The 19,926-nt window shown below is 31.9% G+C and overlaps 1 protein-coding gene across 1 annotated transcript; it reads right to left on the bottom strand.

The window, feature by feature from the left end:
- Window positions 1–815: 815 nt before the first annotated feature.
- Window positions 816–7,367, bottom strand: ABCB1 (ATP binding cassette subfamily B1). Its single transcript, XM_039047339.2, has 9 exons — window positions 6,392–7,367; window positions 6,250–6,304; window positions 5,998–6,173; window positions 5,680–5,880; window positions 5,330–5,589; window positions 4,936–5,252; window positions 4,566–4,789; window positions 3,034–3,407; window positions 816–2,955 (listed from the first exon to the last, which is right to left on the bottom strand). Exons 1-9 carry the CDS (start codon window positions 6,863–6,865, stop codon window positions 954–956), a joined length of 4,083 nt encoding a protein of 1,360 aa, XP_038903267.1. The 5' UTR covers window positions 6,866–7,367; the 3' UTR covers window positions 816–953.
- Window positions 7,368–19,926: the final 12,559 nt, after the last annotated feature.

Below are 19,926 nucleotides of genomic sequence, written 5' to 3'. Positions count from 1 at the left end.
AAAAAAAAAAAAAAAAAAAAATTGTAAAAATGTAAATGTATATATATAAAATTTGATGGAATAAAAAATAGTGGATTAATGGAAATTGAATAAAGGACAAGAATTCGATGAAATTGAATGTTTTATAAGATGAAAATTAAAAGTCAAAAGAGTTCCTTTTCTGAGGTGGGAGGTTAAATGTCTCGTTCTACTTATCCTAGTAGGGGTACTGAATCCACCCTAAAGAAGACAAAGGTTAGAGAGCATGCATGCGGGTGGCAGCACCATTAAAAGCCAATTGGTGAACACTCACGTCTGATCTGAGATTTCACTGGTTTTTGCATTTGGCCCACCAACTGGAACTGCCCTTTTCAACTGAAGAACATCATCGTCTTTTTCAACATGCGCTCTTGGCATTGCCCGCCATCACACCCGAAAGGATAATACAGAACAAGAAGGGAGGGTTGAGGCTTCCTCATCATATTCCAATTTCTGTTGTTTTACGTCCTTTCATCTTTCTTTTCTTTCATTCCCCTCATTCATCGATTCTTTTCCGGTATCTGTCTTGTCTTGCATTGCATGCACGATGTTCCACTCCTCTCCCAATTTTTCAATTATTCTGTTTCCCACGTGAATTCCTCTTTATGAATATGCGACAAATGATGTTTTAGGCTTAAATTGTTTTCATCTTTTTTAATGCAGATGAAGTGTTCGTTAAAATGTTTGGTTCCCATTGCCTGAAAAGATCTTGGGTTTTTATGCACTTAGATTCTCCGGGAATAGTTTCTAATGTGTTTTTTTTTTTTTTTTGGTGAAAGTAGAAGGGCTATATAAGGTGGGGCAAAAATTTAAGATAATACATTTAATATACTTACTGGATAGAAAATGCCAGACAAAACCCAAAAGAATTAATAAGGGTATAAGGGATTTTGTTTTCCTTTTTCTTTCTTTTTCAACTACTAAGGTTCCATTTCCTAGCTCTCTCTCCCCTCATCCTCTCTAGTTCTTGCTGAGGAAGTTGAACCTGAAGTCATACCAATGACTTGGCTGTGTGTGAATCTTTGTAATTGTATCATCCTGGCGTAACACCCATCAGGGTAATTTTTCAACAAATGTGAGTGTGATCCCTGTTCTGAAACTTTACCATCATCAATTACTGCAATGACATGAGCATTCCTAATAGTTGATAGTCGATGAGCAACTACGATTGTTGTTTTTCCCAAACAAGCTCGGTCGAGCGCCTCCTGGACGGATCGCTCAGACTCGGCATCGAGTGCACTTGTTGCCTCATCTAGTAACATAAGCTCTGCCTTCCTGATCAGTGCACGGGCAATTGCAATTCTTTGTTTCTGTCCACCTGATAGTTGAACTCCTCTCTCCCCAACAAAAGTTTTATATCCTTCTGGTAACCCAGATATGAACTTATGGGCATTTGCCAAAGTAGCAGCTTCAATGATCTCGGCTTCCGTGGCTGATTCGTGGCCATAAGCTATATTATCATATATGGAAGCAGCAAATAAGCATGGTTCCTGAGGGACCATTGCCATGTGCTTTCTCAGGGACTTGAGATTGAACTTACGAATATCCTTCCCATCAATCATAACTCGTCCTGATGTTGGCTCATAGAACCTTTGGACTAGTGCAATAACAGAGCTCTTGCCACACCCGCTAGGGCCAACGAGAGCAAGAGTCTTACCTGCTCGGGCACGCAAACTAAGGTCTCTAAAGACGGGAATATCAGGACGAGTTGGGTAGGAAAAGTCAACATGTTTAAATTCAACTTCTCCACGAAGTTTATCTGGTACTGGAGTGGCATCTGGATCATCAGGTTCAATTTCAGTTTTGCGATCAAGAAGTGCAAAGACTGAACGCATGGCTCGACCACCCTTAATAAAGTCAGGAGCTAGAGTTAGTGTTTCAGCTGCACCATTTGCAGAAACCATAAGGACCATGAAAACACGGATTGCCTTTGAAAAGTCAGAGAGCCCGTGCTTTACAAGCCATGAGGCATACCAAAGACCAAGAGCATAGGAAGCATAAAGAGAAAACTGAGCAACACCAAATCCACTACCAGCAATCTGTCCCTTCCAAAAGCAACGACGTAGTGGGATCTCGAGGTTGGTTGAAAAAAGTCTGACAATCTTTTCTTCTGAGTTGAATGCAGCAACTGTCCTTACATTGGCTATCGCCTCCCCTGCTAGTTGTGTGGCCTTGGCATGGTTGGCCTCAAGGTCTCCTGAAAAACCAGTCATGAACATTTTCTGTAGAACAGTGGCTGCAACAACCACGGGGAAGACAGCTACAAGGACAAGAGATAGGCGCCACTGCAAAACAAACCCAGCGGTGCATGCAACTAGCATGAGTGATGTGTTCTGTACAATCACAGAAATCCTGTCTCCAATGGCAGATCTGACATTGTTAGCATCGAGGGCCAGCCTTGCAGCAATCTTTGCACTCTCATTTTCCTCCTGATCAAACCATGCCATTTCATTTTTCAGTATTGCTGTCAGCATCTTCTCTCTTACACGTTTGGTGAGGTTCTCTCCCACGATATCCCAGAAGAAATGTTGTATTGTATTGAAGAGAAGAGCAGCGGACGAAAGTCCGATTAATAAGTAGCAGTACTTAATAATTTCTCTGCTCATGAAACCATGGTCTGGGTTGTAATAGACACTGAGAACAGCACTTAGAACGTATGCAAAGAAAGCACTTAAAAACCCACAAACAACAGAGCCAATAGAACCAAGTAATGCATAAAGCCATTCAGGTGAATTCATTTTCACGAGACGCCAAAAAGAACTGGCTTGCTCCTTAAAGGCAAGTTTTTCAAGCCTGTAATTGGGAAGTGAAGCATCAAGGGAAAGACTAAAATCAGATGTGGAGAAGTCGGATAATCGACGTGAATATGGTGATCGTCCATAGGAAGAATTTCGTGCAATGATTGGTGAGCTCACTGAGTTCCTGGCACTCGAAGGCCTAAAACCATATTCCACATTAGTTAGATACGTAAGTGACAGAAAATTAAAGAAGAAATAGAATACATTTTTTAGCTACCTTGCACTACTCTTTCTGGCATTATTGAGAGCAGTTTCATGTGCCATCTCCTGCATCCGGATGAGCTTGGCGTATACACCATTCTCTCCTTTAGCAAAGAGCTCATCATGTGTTCCAATTTCAGAAACACTTCCTTGTTGGAGTACAGCCACAAGGTCAGCCTTGCGAATGGTAGAGAGTCGATGGGCAATAACAAGAGTGGTCCGCCCGATCATAAAACGATCAAGAGCTTCCTGTACAAGCTTTTCCGACTCAGAGTCCAATGCACTAGTAGCTTCGTCTAAGAGTAGGATCGCAGGGTTTTTAAGCATTGCCCTTGCTATTGCGATCCTCTGCTTCTGCCCTCCAGAAAGCTGCAGTCCTCTTTCCCCTACCTACCAAATATTAACATTCTACTTAAAACCTCAGAATTTAGATTCATAATATGATTCATTCTTATATCAAAACTAGATTAGGATTTCAATGTTCTGGTATCTTAGATGAGCAAGGTTGTTTGGAAGTTGTCTTCTTCCTACACAGGATTCAGAATAATTCTACAGTTCATTCCATCGAAGGGCGAGCAAATAGTAATTTTTTGTCATTTTTGATAATGTGGTAAATGTAAAGCATAGATACAATTTGTGCAAGGTGCAGATAACAAATAATCTATGAGTATAAATTGATGATGAAGTTCTCCCTGTTATCTCGAAGTTCCAAATTTGATTAAAATATTTCTGTTTTATTTTTCAGAATTTTATTATAATACTCCAGTCAAGTTTTGTGGCTCAAGAAATAATTAACCCCGCTGATTCCTACTCTATCAATATCTTCACAACCCATCATCTTCATGCCATCATTTTTCCTTCTACAGCATGCTAATGTCAATAGCACTGTTTTCCTTATAATATTGAAGCTTAATAGTAGAAAACAATATATAAAATGTGTAAATAATTTTATATTCTTTGTAAATAGATGTCAGCATTGACTATTTTCTATTCAATCTCCATAACCATATGCTTGATATGCCCCTCCCTTTAGTTTATTTGGTTCTGATTTGTCAGAGCAGACAAGTTAAAAACCTATTTATTTCTGCACATGCATTGTTGACCAGGCATGTTATCCTGTTTCCATTGTTTGTAGGACCAAAACATTTCTTCTCACTTGCACATAAATAGAGAAGAAAAGAAAAGTCGGTTTAACCTTGTTAAAAAAGCAATAAAATATTCCATTTTGCTATTCAAAATAGGAGAAGCAAATGCTTCATTGTAAGGCATAAGAAAGAGCATATGTAACACAGTTAGATTAATACCAAAAACCTTTTACCCTTCAGAACAATCAAAACAAGTTTCTTTTGCTCCGAACATTAAAACACATTGCATTAGTCTCTAATAACTGTGGGCTTCAAACTAATCTCACTGGATAACCATCTAATTCATGATCAATAACATTTATGATTGGAAAATGTTGAAATTCAGCTTTACCTTTAGATTTTTGAGTCATTGGAGGGTAATTAAGAGTGTTATATTTTAACACATAAGTTTTGAGATGATAACCTGGGTGTCATAGCCTTCAGGAAGTTTGATAATGAATGAATGAGCATTAGCGACTCGAGCAGCTTCCTCCACCTCAAGTTGATCTGCATCAGGTCTACCCAAGAGAATATTCTCCTTGATGGTGGTAGCAAAAAGAGCAGGTTCTTGGCTCACCAATCCTATTTGCTGCCTTAACCATCTCAGCTTCAAAGTTTTTATGTCACGCCCATCTAGTAGAACTTCTCCTGCACATTCAGTCAAGAAGCAACTTTTCTTGTAAACACAGAAACCAGGTCCAAATCCAAAACTTAAATTTCAAGAATGACTGAAAACCAAAACCAAAAGCAATGTATTAATTATTTAAAAAGTTTAAACAGATCAGGGCATTTACCTGAAATGGGGTCATAGAATCTTTCAATTAGGGAGACAACGGTGCTCTTGCCGGAGCCACTGCTACCAACCAGAGCTATAGTTTTTCCGGCAGGGACAGTTAAGGAGAAATTGTTCAGGATTCTTACATCCGGCCTTGATGGGTATGAGAAATCTACATTCTTCAGCTCAACCAGTCCTGAAACTGATTCTAATTCCAAACCAGATTCGTTGTTGCGGTTTAGAGTAGGCTTATGGTCGATGATACGGTAGATTTTAGCAGCTGCAACTTTAGCCTTAGCGAATGAACTCATGCTCGGAGCAGATTGCCCCAATGCCCTGTCAAGCAAAGCGATCCATCAGCCAAAAATTTGGAGGTTTCAAGATGAAAGTCGGAGTTGTTAGTGGCTACTTACAGTCCGCCAATCATCACTGCAAACATAGTGGCTATGGCCAGACCGCCATTGGTGGCGTGGTGTCTGACAAGATAACCACCGTACCAGAGCAGAAGGGCGTAACAGCAGAAAACAACAAAGTAAGTGGCGCCCAATCCCATACCCTTGGAGAATCCACTCTTGTAACCTATCTTTTGGGAAATCTTCAATGCGGCGGAGTATCTCTGCAGTGCTCTTGATTCGCCCACGAATCCAAAAACAACTCGAATTTGAACTATTGTCTGCATGTTACGTCAAGAATTGACAGTACCCAGATGAGAGAAGATGACAAAATCTTTAGAAAACCGAGTTCTGGAAAGAATGCCCCTTACCTGTTCGACGATATTCCCAGCTTCTGATAGAGCTTCCTGGGTCTTGGCAGAGAGCTTAGCTATTGTGGTGGTGTAGATGCCGCCGATTACAGCAATCAAAGGAACCACCGCAAGAGTTACCAACGCCAATTGCCACACAGCAGTGAAACCCACAACGAATCCGGACACAAAAGTTGCCATATAGTGGATGAAGTTGCCCAGCTGCAAAGTCCATTCACAGTCACTTAATTTAGGCGAATAAAAGGGGGTTCTGGAAACAGAGAGATTACTGAAAATAGAGTTCTTGTTTCTTTTTATTTATGTTTTTTTGCTTCTTACCTTCTCACTAATGGCGTCTTGGACCATCACTGCATCAGTGTTGATGGCGAAAACGACGTCAGATGTTCGAACCTCTGTATCAAAATACTGAATGTCCTGGTCCAGTGCTGCTTCTAGGTACTTGATCCTCATCTTCGTGGACTGCCGCTCGCCGGTCCACATCCAACACGAAATCTCTGCAACCAGTTTAATTTCAAGTCAGATATGAATGTAAAGAAAAATCCAGAGAAGCCTAATGGAAACTATCAGTACCTGCCCAGGATGACGCCCATATCGCAGCTCCAACCACGAGAAAGTAGAATGCGTACTGAAAATAGAATGGTTTCAGTTTTTCATTAGATCATTATCAACATGAACACTTTGATTGTGTTTTTAAGTTATAGTTCTACTTTACCTTCAAAACCTCCTGCATCATTTTATCCACATCATTGGCATAAGACCCAAAGGAGTTAACAAGATCAGCGAAGAATCGAAGAAACAGAGGCAAAGAACAACCGTGGACAAGAGCTCCGACCGACCCAATTGCCATCAAAACGTAATCCAACCCATCGGCGAATCTGAAAAGCTCACCAAAACCAACGGCAGTGACGGTCTCAGGCTTCTCCCCACTGGTGCCACCGCCGTTTTCCTTCTTGGAATCACTCGTAGATTCCATTTCTCTGTTTGTGGCTCTGCCAATTCCGTTTTGAGCCTCTTCTGTTGTGGGTCTGAGGTCTTCAGGGTCTGTGTTTTTCGCCGTTGGAGCTGATGGGTTGTTGGTTATAAATGATTCGGGAGGAAGAGGATCAGAAGAGACGAGCTCAAGCCCTTGCATTTCGGACCATTTCCACTGCTCAATCGTCTTTATCTCCTCAGAATCTTGTGACATTGGCGAAATTCCTCGCTTTATGAACAATTTTTCCTCTCTCTTTACCTTATATTTTTCTCCTTTTTTTTTTCCCTCTATCCGGCTTGGTTTGAGCTGATGTTTTTGCCGCTCAGTTTTTTCAACCCCACTACTTTGGCTGTGCTACAGTTTGGGTGAATTTTTCTCTTTTTTACTCTCTCGGTTGTCTTGGGCTGTTCTTCTTCTTCATCATCATCTTCTTCTTAATTGAATGCAAGCGTCAAAGACAGACAAATACTGGTCTGCTTCTTTTTACAGTCAGATTGCTTTTCCAATTGTTCCCACTTTGCTTCTTCCGTAAAAAACACAGAAAGTGACACATGTTAGAGAGAGTCCCGGAGTGAGAAAAAGAGAAGGATTTTCCACCCGACAAATCACACTGTTTCAAAACTTGGAGATGAGTTTTTTTAAAATTAAATTTTAAAAAATATAATTTTATTTTACTAGAACATATTCAAAGTGGGGGAAAAAAAATACCCCATCTAAAAACAATCCAAATATCTCTCTCATCTTTAATCCCAATAACAAAAATCATTGCTTTAGTCATTGTCAAAGCCTTATAATTGTTCTTATTTTGTATTTTACTATATTCTTCTGTTCTGGCTGATTTCAATACCGGATTTATCATTTGTTTTCAGGCTTAATCATATCGTCAGTGAACTTGGAAAAGTCCATATGAACAAACCCACAACAGACAGGTAAAATTTATTGGAGGTATTTGGATCGATGAAATTGAGGAGAATAAAGTGGAAATGAATAAGGGATAAACATCTTTTTGTTTGGTACAAATTTTTTAACTATAGCATAAAAATAGATTATTTCCATATATCCATTATATCCATGAATGATTTTCGTTTAAAAATGTGAGTTTTCTTCCTTTCCACCCTCTTCTCTTGTGATACATTTTTTTATTCTTTTATTTTATATATTATTAAAACTAATTAATTTTAATTATTTATTCTATGAAATTAATTTTATATTTTATAAAATTATATTAAATTTAAAATTATAGTATATGAATTTGACTACTCTATTTAATAAACTAAGTATTTTAATATATATTAGAACAATTTAATATATACTTAATTTTTATTTTAGTTTAAAAAATTGGTTTATATATAACACATCCTTATTTTGCAATAAACTGGAAAGAATCAACGCAATAAATTAGTTAGTTAATAATCATTATAATTAATATGATATGAATTTAGTTTTATAAATTTATCAAGTTATCTCACTAAATTATGTAATCAGATAGTTTTAATTATAAATATTTCATTTTAGAAATACTTATAATTAATAATTTAATTAATATTATTATTTGATTGTTAAATAATTAATTTTTCTCGAAACTTTGAATTGAATTTATCATTTATCATTTCATCTATTAAAATTTTACAAAGTTCTCATGGTTAATTTTACAAATTAAATGCAAAAATATTTTATTCTCATAAAATTCGGATAACATTTTCATGATACAATCAAATACAGTCGTTCTGGATTCCCATCAATCTTACTCCGAGTATCTTTAATTCCTCCATTTATAAAACCTTAAAAAAAAATCTCAAAAATTTTTTTTGGGAGTGGTGATGAAATTTAAATATAGTGGAAAATGTGGATTTTAACGGTTATCAATGGATTAAAGGTATCGAAATCGAGTCAGTTAAAGAAAAATAACTTTTTTAAAGTATGCAATTGGGGAGCTTGAAAAAAGGTTTTAGCTTCTGGCTTTATTCTGCACTGCTCTGGTTTGCAACTGAAAAGAGTGATATTTAATGGTTACATATTTTGTCTTCAGACTAAGATATATATATTATTGATCCTCATCACTAATTTGATTTGACCATATGAATAACAATGTAACTTCAAATGTTACATACCAACATTGGCATGTTCCAAGATCATTATAATGCAAAAAGATTTTAGATGGCAAAATAACTATAACAACCCAGTCAACATGAATGTTTAAGATGTAAATAAACATTTTGAAAATCCAATGATGAATACAATCATCATTTTTAAATTCGAAGATAGATTGTAACTAAAATAAAATAATCTTAAGAGTTTGAATTTTGAATCTACTTAGTCTCAAAACTTTAGAAAGTTTCTATTAAATCTTCGAAATTTTAATTTTCTGTCTAGTAGGTGTCTAATAAATAATTTTAAAAATATATTAGATATAAAATTCAATTAGTGAAATCTTAATTCTTCTTAAAATAAAAAAAATTAAAGGCTATAAGGTTAAATCTATAATTTTAAAAGTTTAAGAATAAAAAAAGTCAAAGTTTATGGACTAATTTAGTTTGGTTATACAAAAATAGAAACATAATATTTAAGGATATATTTGAGGAAGTACTATCCTAAGACTATAATAATCATATTTTGCTACAATAAATACTATTTTGTATTCTCAATTAGCTACAGTCAACATCATTTCAAAACTCCTATTTGCTACAGTTTTTACTATTTTACATTCATCATTTTTCAATTATTTACTACGATGTTTACTATTTTCTTCTCAAACGGACAAACATATACTATTATAATCTAATCTAAAATAATCTACACCTCAAACACAAATTATTATAAATCAACTATAATAATTTAGGATTATAATAACCAATTTCTTATCACAGACGTCTCCTACAAAATTGAGAATGGAACTAAAGAATTTTAAGAAAAAATATAAATTTAGGAATAGTTTGGATAAAAGAAAAAGAAGAGTGAAAAGAAGGTATGAAATGTTGAAAAAAATTGAGACCTTACACTGCCTTACCTTACCCTACCCTGTTTGTCTCCTTCAAATAAGGCGAGTTTTGGTACACACAATAAAAAATAAAAAAATAAAAAAAGGATGATTTATTAATGTTATTATTACTTTACTGTTTGTGCCCTCATCCCCAAAAAACTGATTAAATTAATCCAAAGTCATCCATAAAATATGGTAATATATATATATATATATATATATATTTAAAATAAGAATAAAAGCACAACCCTTGCACTATTTGAATATTTATATTATTTGCAGGTTTGAAGGTTGACTGAAGAAAAAACCAAACAATAGTTTGAAAATCTGATAGCGTATACACATTGAGTCTGCTATTTTTGTCAGAACAACAACAACAACAAAGAAAAGGTTTCCTTCTTACTCTCTAGGCCTTCTTTGGATGCCTCATTATTGGAGTAATGTCTTAGGTAAAGAAGCCTGAAGCCTCTCATTAATGAAAAACTGAAAACGCATACAAAATTTTTAAACGTTTTTAATTTTTCATTTAAGTTTTGGTTGCTAGCTTTATATTGGATGGACAACTTTTAAATGACCTAATTTTGTTAGTTGTCTAAGTGTGTTGTTAGAGACCAACTTGGTCTCAAACCTACATTTTATAAGTTATAGTCTATTAGGATATCTGAGGCTTTGAAATTTACCCTACTGACATTTTCAAATTTATGATTGATATATGAATACTCTCACATTAGTACAAAACAATATTTCTATTCGTGACAGAAACACTATCTTGTTGTCAAATAATATATCCGATTAAATTATAAAGAATACCCTTGAACTTTGTCCTTTGTTTCAAAAATCAAAATATCACTGTCTCAAAACTATCTTTTGACTAAAAAGCCTTTAGAATATTGACAAAAACAGTGACCTAAAGCTCCGCTTCCAATTTCTTACAATGACTTGCATTTTTATTAAGGAAAATACTTGAAATTTTAAAGAAGTTCCGGTTTAACTATTTTTTTAATTTCAAGACTTGATTTGGTTTTGAAAACAATAGTAAAAAGTAGATAATAAAGCAAAAAAAAAAAAAAAAGATGTAGAATAGATATTTGTAAATTTAATTTTCAAAAATTAAAATAAAAAAAATAAAAAAATCAAATAGTTGTTGAACGGAGTCAAATAGTTGCAATCCAAATTTACCTTACCTTGTATGTTTTATAATTTAACCTAAAATATTTTTCTAAGGGAGTAGAAACATCAAAATGATTGATGGTGACTTATGAGCAACAATGGAAATACCCATGGATGTGTTGATATATCCGCCGATACATCCATAAATTGAATGGTTTAATATCGATATTAAACATCCATCAATATCTCCAACATCTTTTATAAATGTTAATAAAATATACAAAAAAAGCATCTAATCTATTAAGTCTTATATAAATATGACTACTAATAACAATATCCATAACTTAGTTTTGAAGTTAAAAAAAAAAAAACTCAATTTTTAATCTAAAAACATCTTATAAATTTTGTGACTTACAAAAATATCCGTCGGTATCGATATTTTATCGATATATCCATAAAATTGAAATATCGATATCGACATCATCATCAATATTTTAATCCTTTCTTACGAGGCAATCCTAATAAAAGGAAAAGAAAAGATTCTAGTTTATCTTGAGTTACATATATCATTTTTAACCTATTCAATTGTCCAACTATATAGTTTATCATGATAAACTTTATTTTTTAAAAAAAAAATGTTGAGATTTATTTAACCTATGGTTGTACCCTAATATGAGTATTGTGGTATGAAGTGTCCACTACGATTGTTTATACTATTATCTGAAATGATAACATAGTGATAAGAATGTAAAAGAGAGTTATAGAAAAAGGTTATTAAATTCCGAAATCTGGGGTTTTGAAGCCAAAGTGGTGGAATTTATGAAACTAAACAGCCTTTTTCAATTCAATCCCAAAGAAAACACAAATAGGGGGAGATCCAAGGCATGTGGGAATATCATATGGGAAGGAATAAGCTTTAAAAATACCAGAGAAAAATTTAAAAACTTAAAGTGAGGGAAGTGTCAGAAAATCTGCAAAACACAAAAGAAAAAAAAACAATTAAAAGCATAATACAATGACAGCGAATTGTTGGATTTGTTTAGGAACTCAAACAAGGCAAGCAAAGCAACCAATCTTAATTCCTCTTGTTCTTTCTGTTCTTCTTCTCAAGGAAAAAAGAAAAGAAAGGGAATCAGAGTTGTACGGATGATGATGCCAAACCTTAAATTACTCATTTTTTTTGTTTTGAGTTTAAATAAACCCTAATAAGCTGTCCTCTCTTTCACCCAATTTTGCCTTTTCTCACACTTTCTAGTTTTACTTTTGTGTAAAACTTAACAATTCGTACTCCTTCATTCTCGCATATCTTGATTCTTTAATCTCTCTTAACTCTGTGCATTGTTCAAATAGTATACGTTAGCCAAAAGTATGTGGTTCGGATATTCCCACTTTCTATTGTATTAAGATAAATGTCTTTAGATTGTAAATAAATGAATAGTTTACCGTGTGTGGACGATGATAGTAGCTAGTCAAAATACGAACTAAGCTAATATGTGAGCTTTTGTGGTTTTCAAGTTGTGTATACTTGAAAAATTCACGTGTATTTGAGGAACTGAATTGAATTCTGAAATATTGAGTTAATATGTTTGAGTAAAAAAGTACATGTTTGAATGTTTGATATGCATATTTGTTTAGTTTGAGTTATTTAAACTTGAGTTTAACACCATCGTGGTACAATGGAGTGGGTAGCTAGTTAGACTATTGAGTTATAAAGCTATAAATGGATTTTTTTTTTTTTTTTTTGAAATTATGCTTCATTTAGGATTGCTATATCTTTTAAAATAATCAATGACAATTGTGTTTTTAGAAATATCAGTAGTGAAAAGAAGTAAAATAATGTTTGGTAAGTTTTAGCTTAAACTTAAAAAAGTAGGTTAAAATGTTTGGTAAATAAATACAATAAATATTTTTATATAATAACTAGAATAGACTTATAATCAATTTTCTTTTTAAATTTTTTGTAATTTAAAATTTTAAATAATTATTTACTATGGTAAATTTTTAAATATCAAGATAAATAACTTTATTTAAAAAAGAAATCAATATAGTATATTTTTTAAAAAATAGATGCATTCGACGCATGAAATATAGAAAAAAGATTTGATTTTATAAGAAATAGATAAAAATATAAAATAAATCTTCTTTTTAAAGTATAAATTTGAAAACTAAGTATTAATTAAAAATTCTACCTGATTTTAGGATAATCTAAAAGTTAGTAGGATACTATTTTTAAAGTAAACATGAAATTAACGTGTTTTTAAAAGTGATTTTAACATATTTAAATCATAAAAACGAAGATTTTTTCCAAATGGCTTTTTGATCCAGCTAACTACCCCTTAAACTCCGATTGTAATAACTTTTAAAATAATTGTTGGTAGCTGCATTTATAAAAAAAATCAGCTTTTAAAAGAAGTAAAATAGTGTGGTAAATTTTAGCTTAAACTTAAAAAAAAAAAAAGTAGGTTAAAATGTTTGGTAAATAAATACAAGAACATCTTACTTAAGAAATAATAATTAAAATAGACTTATAATTGACTTTTTTTAATTTAAAATTTAAAATTTAAAATAATTATTTAGTATGATAAATTTTGTTTGTTATAGATTAATTTTCAAATATTAAGAAAAATAACTTTATTTTAAAAAAAATAAATATGGTATACTTTTTTTTTAAATGGTGAATTTATCTCATGAAAGATAGAAAATATTAACTGGGAAATAAATAAATATATAAAAGAAATTTTTAAAAATATATAAACTTGAAAACTAAATATTGACTAAAAATTCTATCAGATTTTAAGAAAATCTAAAAGTTAGAGGACCTGCTTTTAAAGGCAACATGAAATTAGCGTGTTTTTAAAATGATTAATCAAATATATTTTACCAAACACAAAAAACAGTTAAAATTTTTCTAAATAACTTTTTGATACAGCAAACACAACGTCAAACATGATCTTAATTGGTTAGAAATTAGAATGAGAAGTTGAGTATTAAAATATTTAATTTTACCAAAAAAAAAAAAGAAAAAGAAAAAGAAAAAAAAGGAAAAAGGTGAAGGTTGATGGGCTATGTTATGTATTTGAGGTGTGACGGCTGGCGTACTGCCGCCCTGCCCACGCCCGACTGTCCAATCCTCCCCTCCCTTACCTTTCACCTATTTCATATATTTTTCTTTTATAATTTCAACTCATTATATATATATATATATATATATATTATTTTCTTCCGTTTTCCATTGAGTTTTCTTATTGTATTTTAGGAATATCTTATGCCTACCTACCTCTAAATTTTATGGTAGATTTCGTACGTTGGGGTTAAAAGTCTTGGTCTACCCTTTACATGATGTCAAACAGATTCTCAAATCTATTTGTTTTTTCAAAACTTCCCCACATAAAACAGAGATTTTGGAATGATAGTTGATGTTCTAACTCAACAATGCTTCAAAATGTAATTCTCAATATATTTATGAATCATAAAATTACTTGTTGTCTACTCAATATTATGTTGAATATAAATTATTATTATTAACCAATTTGTGAACTTATTCTATATGAAAAAGAATAATTGTGAAAATGTTATTTTGTAATATCATTTAATTACAAGTACATTATATAATACATTTTGAGAATGTGTAATGTCCTAAATCGGTTATATAAGAGAATGATCGTGGATTTATAAGACAGAACAATTATCTCCAATGGTATAAGGTTTTTTTGGTGAAACCAAACTTAAAGTTATGAGAGTGTATATCCAAAGCGGACAATATTATATCATTGTAGAGATATCTGAGAAAATGTAATTTGTGTTATTGTATTTTTCTTTTGTAGTTTACAAGTACAATATCATATTTGCTAAATATAGAGAATCTAACAATAAAAACATAATTCATATTGTCTACTAAATTTCTTAATTTGTTATCTACTTCTTACTAATGTTTTAAAAAATCAAAGCCAACTCTTGAAAACTATTTAAAAAAAAAAAAAACTAGTTTTAAAAATTTGTTTTTGTTTTTTGAATTTGACTACGAACTCAATTCTTTTACTTATGAAATATGTAAACTGTAACGACCTGACCTTATGAGTACTCTGATAAAGGTCTTTACGACTAAATACACATTTAAAACCTAGATATTTTGTTTAAAAAAAACATTAAAACAATAAGGATAGTTTTTCCTAAATAAATTCGAAAATAAATAAATAATAAATAAATAAAATTTTTATTTGGGGTCCCCTAAAATAATATTCATAGAGAAAGCAATCAAAACGCTAAAATTTACTGCCTCACATTAAATTATAGTTTCAAAACATTCAAATAAAAAAAACATAGACTGCACGGAAACGATTTCTCTTATCCCCATATGACTCTGTCACGGGTTTTGTATGTCAGTTGCCAACCTGTTCCTGTCATTACCTGAAAACATAAAGGAATAAAGAATGAGTATAACAATACCCAATATGTGATCCCATTACCGGATCAGGCTGTGCATTCACATGTAGTGAATGCTTGTGTTTAGTGGAACTTTCATGGTGAAGCTGTTCCTGAATAGCTAACTAAAGGGATAACCTGACTCGCCTTAAATTGCATGTCTAGTGGCCCAGTGGCACACCGTCAATCATGGAAAAAAAAAACATAGTCGTGTACCTGTCGGTTCATGCATGTCTAGTGACCTGAAGGCACACCGTCAATCATGGGAAAAGAAACATAATTGTGTACTTGTTGGTTCATGTATGTCTAATGGCTTGAAGGCACACCATCAAATATGAAAAAGTAACATGAACGTGAACCTGTTGATTCACGCATCTCTAGCGACCCGAAAGCACATCGTAAAACATGGAAAAGTAACATGAACATGAACCTGGATTCACGCATGTTTAGCAGTCTGAAAGCACACCGTCAACACATAGAAAAGCAACGTGAACGTGAACCTTTCGATTCACGCCAATTCACGCATGTCTAGTGGCCTGAAAGCACACTGTCAAACATGGAAAAGTAATATAAACGTGAACTTGTTGATTCACGCATGTCTAGCGGCCCGAAAGCACACCGTCAAACATCGAAAAGTAACATGAACGTGAATCTATTAATTCATGCATGTCTAGTGGTCCGAAAGCACACTGTCAAATATGGAAAAGTAACATGAATGTGAACCTGTCGATTCACGCATGTCTATGGCCCGAAAGCACACCATCAAACATGAAAAAGTAACATGAATGTGAACCTATTGATTCACGCATGTCTAGTGTCTTGAAGGCACACCGTCAAACATGAAACTAGACCCATCGGTCCTCTGAAATAAAATATGCATCGAGATGAGACGGTAAACTGCCCTATTGGTCTAATCATGCATCACATATATAATTTCAGTATTGTTTCCGCCGCACAGATCACAACATAACATAGAAGTTCAAACATGCTCATAATACTTATAACTATCATGCAACAAGTATATCACAAAGACAAAATCATGCTTCTAAAGTCCATTAATTAACTTTGTAAATCTAATCTAGGCCGCCTGGAACGAAGACACCAATAATAGTACCACTTACCTCAAATTAAGTCAAGGATATCTCGACGATCAACTCCAACAATTTACTTGAACTAAAACCAAAGAAAGGATCGAACGATCGTAAATCTTGCTAGAAAGCACGTCACTGATCTCCAAACTTCGAATAGTAAATGTTCAAAAACTCATTTCCCTTGTTGGAGAGTGACCATAAACGCTCTCAAACTTCAAGCAAAAAGCGAAACGTAAAGGATATCAACCAATTTGGGCCAAAAGCTAATGGGTAGTCAATAACCTCCAAGAACTCTAAAACTTACCCAAAATATCAATTTCGGTGACAATGGTATTAGTAGCGGTGGCAACCATAGATCAGCAACGGGTGTTACTGTCAGATGACATAAATTGTTTAGGCTAGTGGTTGGTAGCGAGGGTCTTGTACGAGGAGGGTTTGTGAGAGTGAGAGAGAAGGAGAATTTCTAGTTTTACAGATTTTATTCATAAGCGATTACGAACAAACCAAAGTTTCAAAGAACGATCCAACCGTTCAAAATGAAACTTTATATGTATCGAATAGACTGACCACATTTGAGCATGATCCAACAGTTCAAACTTCAACAATCGACAATTTTATGGAAGCTGTCGCTGAAAAACCAAATTGCTTTCTCCCCGATTTTCTCTTTTAACTCTCATTTAATTTCGAAAAATCTCAATTATTTTATTTTATTTTATTTTTTCAAATTTATATCCAAAATCTCCAAATATTCTATTAAATTAATAAAACAATTAACTTTTCAAATGATCTTAATTTAGGCTTAAAAAACCAAAATTAAATGGCATAAGATCCAATTTGATACAAATTAAATCCTTCCAAATATTTAAATCATTCAAAACCACATGAAATTAATTATCTCCTTATCATTATTATTATTATTTTTATGTTGGCCATAAAATCCAAAATCAAAGGGAAGTAAAATTTAATATTTTTAAGATAATTAGTTCGAATATTTAATCAACTAAATTAAATTTAATAATAATTTTTTTTCAATTTTTTCAATTTAATCTCAAATTCTCAAATGAAAGGAAAATTTAAACTCAATAATTTTAAATAATTAACTTAAATTTTCCTGAAATTTGAGATGTTACATAAACTATTATAGTAAAAAATTGAGAGGAAATATACGGAGATTTAATTTTAAAAATTAATTAACCGTCTGTCGCTACTCACTCTTCTCCTATTGGAATTTTGATTTTGTCTAAAAAAAAAAAAAAAAAAAGTTCCTTGATGCGTATACCAACGAAATTGTTGTCTTCTCCTTATGAAAAATATTACAATTCAAACAAAAATGGTGTAAATTTGAATTTCCGACTCATAGAAATGGTCACTGATACTTCAATTGATTGAGTTATGCCTCAGTCAATATTAACAACAAATACTTTTTATATATGCTAATATCAATATTTTAATTAATTGAGTTATGCTTAAGATAACAACAAATACTTTTTATATGCTTCTATATATAGATAGAAGATTTAGCTGGTTCAATTAAGAGTAAGGGTAGGATGCCTTTGTAAACAATATTTAGTTAAAATATCGGTTCAGTTCATGAAATTTGATACTCGTTTTATTTTATACCATATACTTTTAAATATTCAAGGTTAGTGTTCATATTTTTTTTCTTTAAAAAAGAAAACTTCAAATACAATATTCTATTGTTAATCTTTCTTAAAAAATAGTATTCATTAGCCTTCAATTTTCTCTATAAATTTTGAATATATATTTATTTTTTTAATTATTTTATCAATTTCAATTATAAAAAAAACCCTTTATACTAACGGGTCATTAAAAATAGATGGATTAAATTTAAACATTTAAAAATACATTAACTGAAATTCTGACCAAATATTTTGATGTAAGACAATATTTATACCGAACAGTTTTAGAGAAAAAATATTAATAAAGTATTTTCCCATGTAACTGAAGAACACTGTGAAAGTTATTATGAAAAGTATATTTTTTTTCTTTTGTAAAGTACTTTTATTTTTATTATTATTTTTAGATAAAAAATACCTTTTGCTATCGAAAGGGAAAATTCCTAGTACACTCTAGTAGCAGTATGCACTGGCTTGGTTATACTATAAGCTTTCATTCATAAATAATCCTTTAATACTACTAAACCCCACAACATTTTTTAATATTACCAACTTTTTTTTTTTAATGCTCAATATTACTAACCTAACTTACAATAAATGGAAATAATAGGGAAAACTTTTCCAATTTGATGAAATTTGCATGCTTTTAATGAATCATAAAACATCAATAACTTACACCTTCATCTGTTTATTAAACTTTAAGCGTGTTAAATAGTAAATATTTATAAGGATTGAAAAAAAAGACACTTCAAATTTTCAACGGCAAAAAAAACTTAGGAAGGTAGATTTAAATATTTGTCTTAAAAAAAAATAATTCAAGAATTGTAGGGAATGTCATGAATATCTTATTCATACTAAATTATGTTTAAATAGACAAATATTGAGTATTTTAATCTAAAGTTATTATTGTGTTATCGAAAAAAATGTAATTTAATTGAAAGGCCGGGTTAAAAACAAGTAAACATACGAGGGAAAAATTTCATTTTCTATTCTAAAATTTTATCGTTGTATTAAATTTTTACCACGAACTCTCAATTTCATCAAATTGATTCATTATTTTCTTTAAAAAAATTGGAACACAAGTTCATGAAAGGGTAAAAATTAAAATTACCACAATTATCTAAATATAGAATGCAAATTGATAAATTTAAAAGGGTAAAGGGAAAATTGATATAAGTTAAAGACAGATTTAAGAGTAAAAATTGGACTTAAATGACATAACACCTGTATTATTAATTTTGAGTTAAAATATCCTATACTCCCATCTTACACACGATAAAAAATAATAACAGTAAAATTTGAGTTTCTTTTTCCTCTAAAAATGACAAAAAGAGAGAAGAGTGAGGTGGAGATTCCTGGGCAGTTGGGTAATTAATGCAAAAGCAAAAAGGTAAAATAAAAGAGAATGTTAAGAAGTGGTGGAGTTAATTTCGCAGTAAATTTATGGGCTGCGCTGAACTTTATAATTTACTTTACTTGACGTGAAGCAGTAACTTTTTAATCACGTGGCTACAGATATTTCAGACCTCAATTCCGGAAAACGGTAAATATTTTTGGTAGAAAGTTACTGCTGACTCTCCCCTTATTCAGGCATTTCTTTCTTACATTTCTATCCTTATTTACTTCCCTTCCCTCTTCTCTTTCATTTTGGTGGGTCTCCCTCATCTTTTTCTTCCTTTTCCTTTTTTTTTTTTTTTTTTTTAAGTTTTAATTAAAATAAAAGTTCAATATCTTCAATTATTTTGTTTGGATTTGTATGTCTTTTTTTCCCTATCAATTTTTTAAAAAAGCCAATCAACCAAAAAGTGGATCACTTGGATCCAATTGTTAATTAGAGTAAGATATGATCCAATGGAGGAAAATCTTAATTTCTGCTTTAAAATTAGGCTACCCCATTTTCTGGTTTTACTTCCTAATTTAAACTTACACAATGATTATGTTTTTTTTTCAAAAAAATGGAGATTTTTTCCCCTTTTTATGGTAGTTCAAATGTACTTGTAAGATTTCTTCTTTAGTTACTTCTATTTCTATGAT

This window comes from Benincasa hispida, chromosome 11 (assembly GCF_027475165.1).
Source record: "Benincasa hispida cultivar pf3 chromosome 11, pf3_genome.v1.1, whole genome shotgun sequence".
Lineage (NCBI taxonomy): Eukaryota > Viridiplantae > Streptophyta > Magnoliopsida > Cucurbitales > Cucurbitaceae > Benincasa > Benincasa hispida.
Note: the sequence above shows the minus strand (reverse complement) of the source record. Positions and strands in the feature narration are given on the sequence as shown.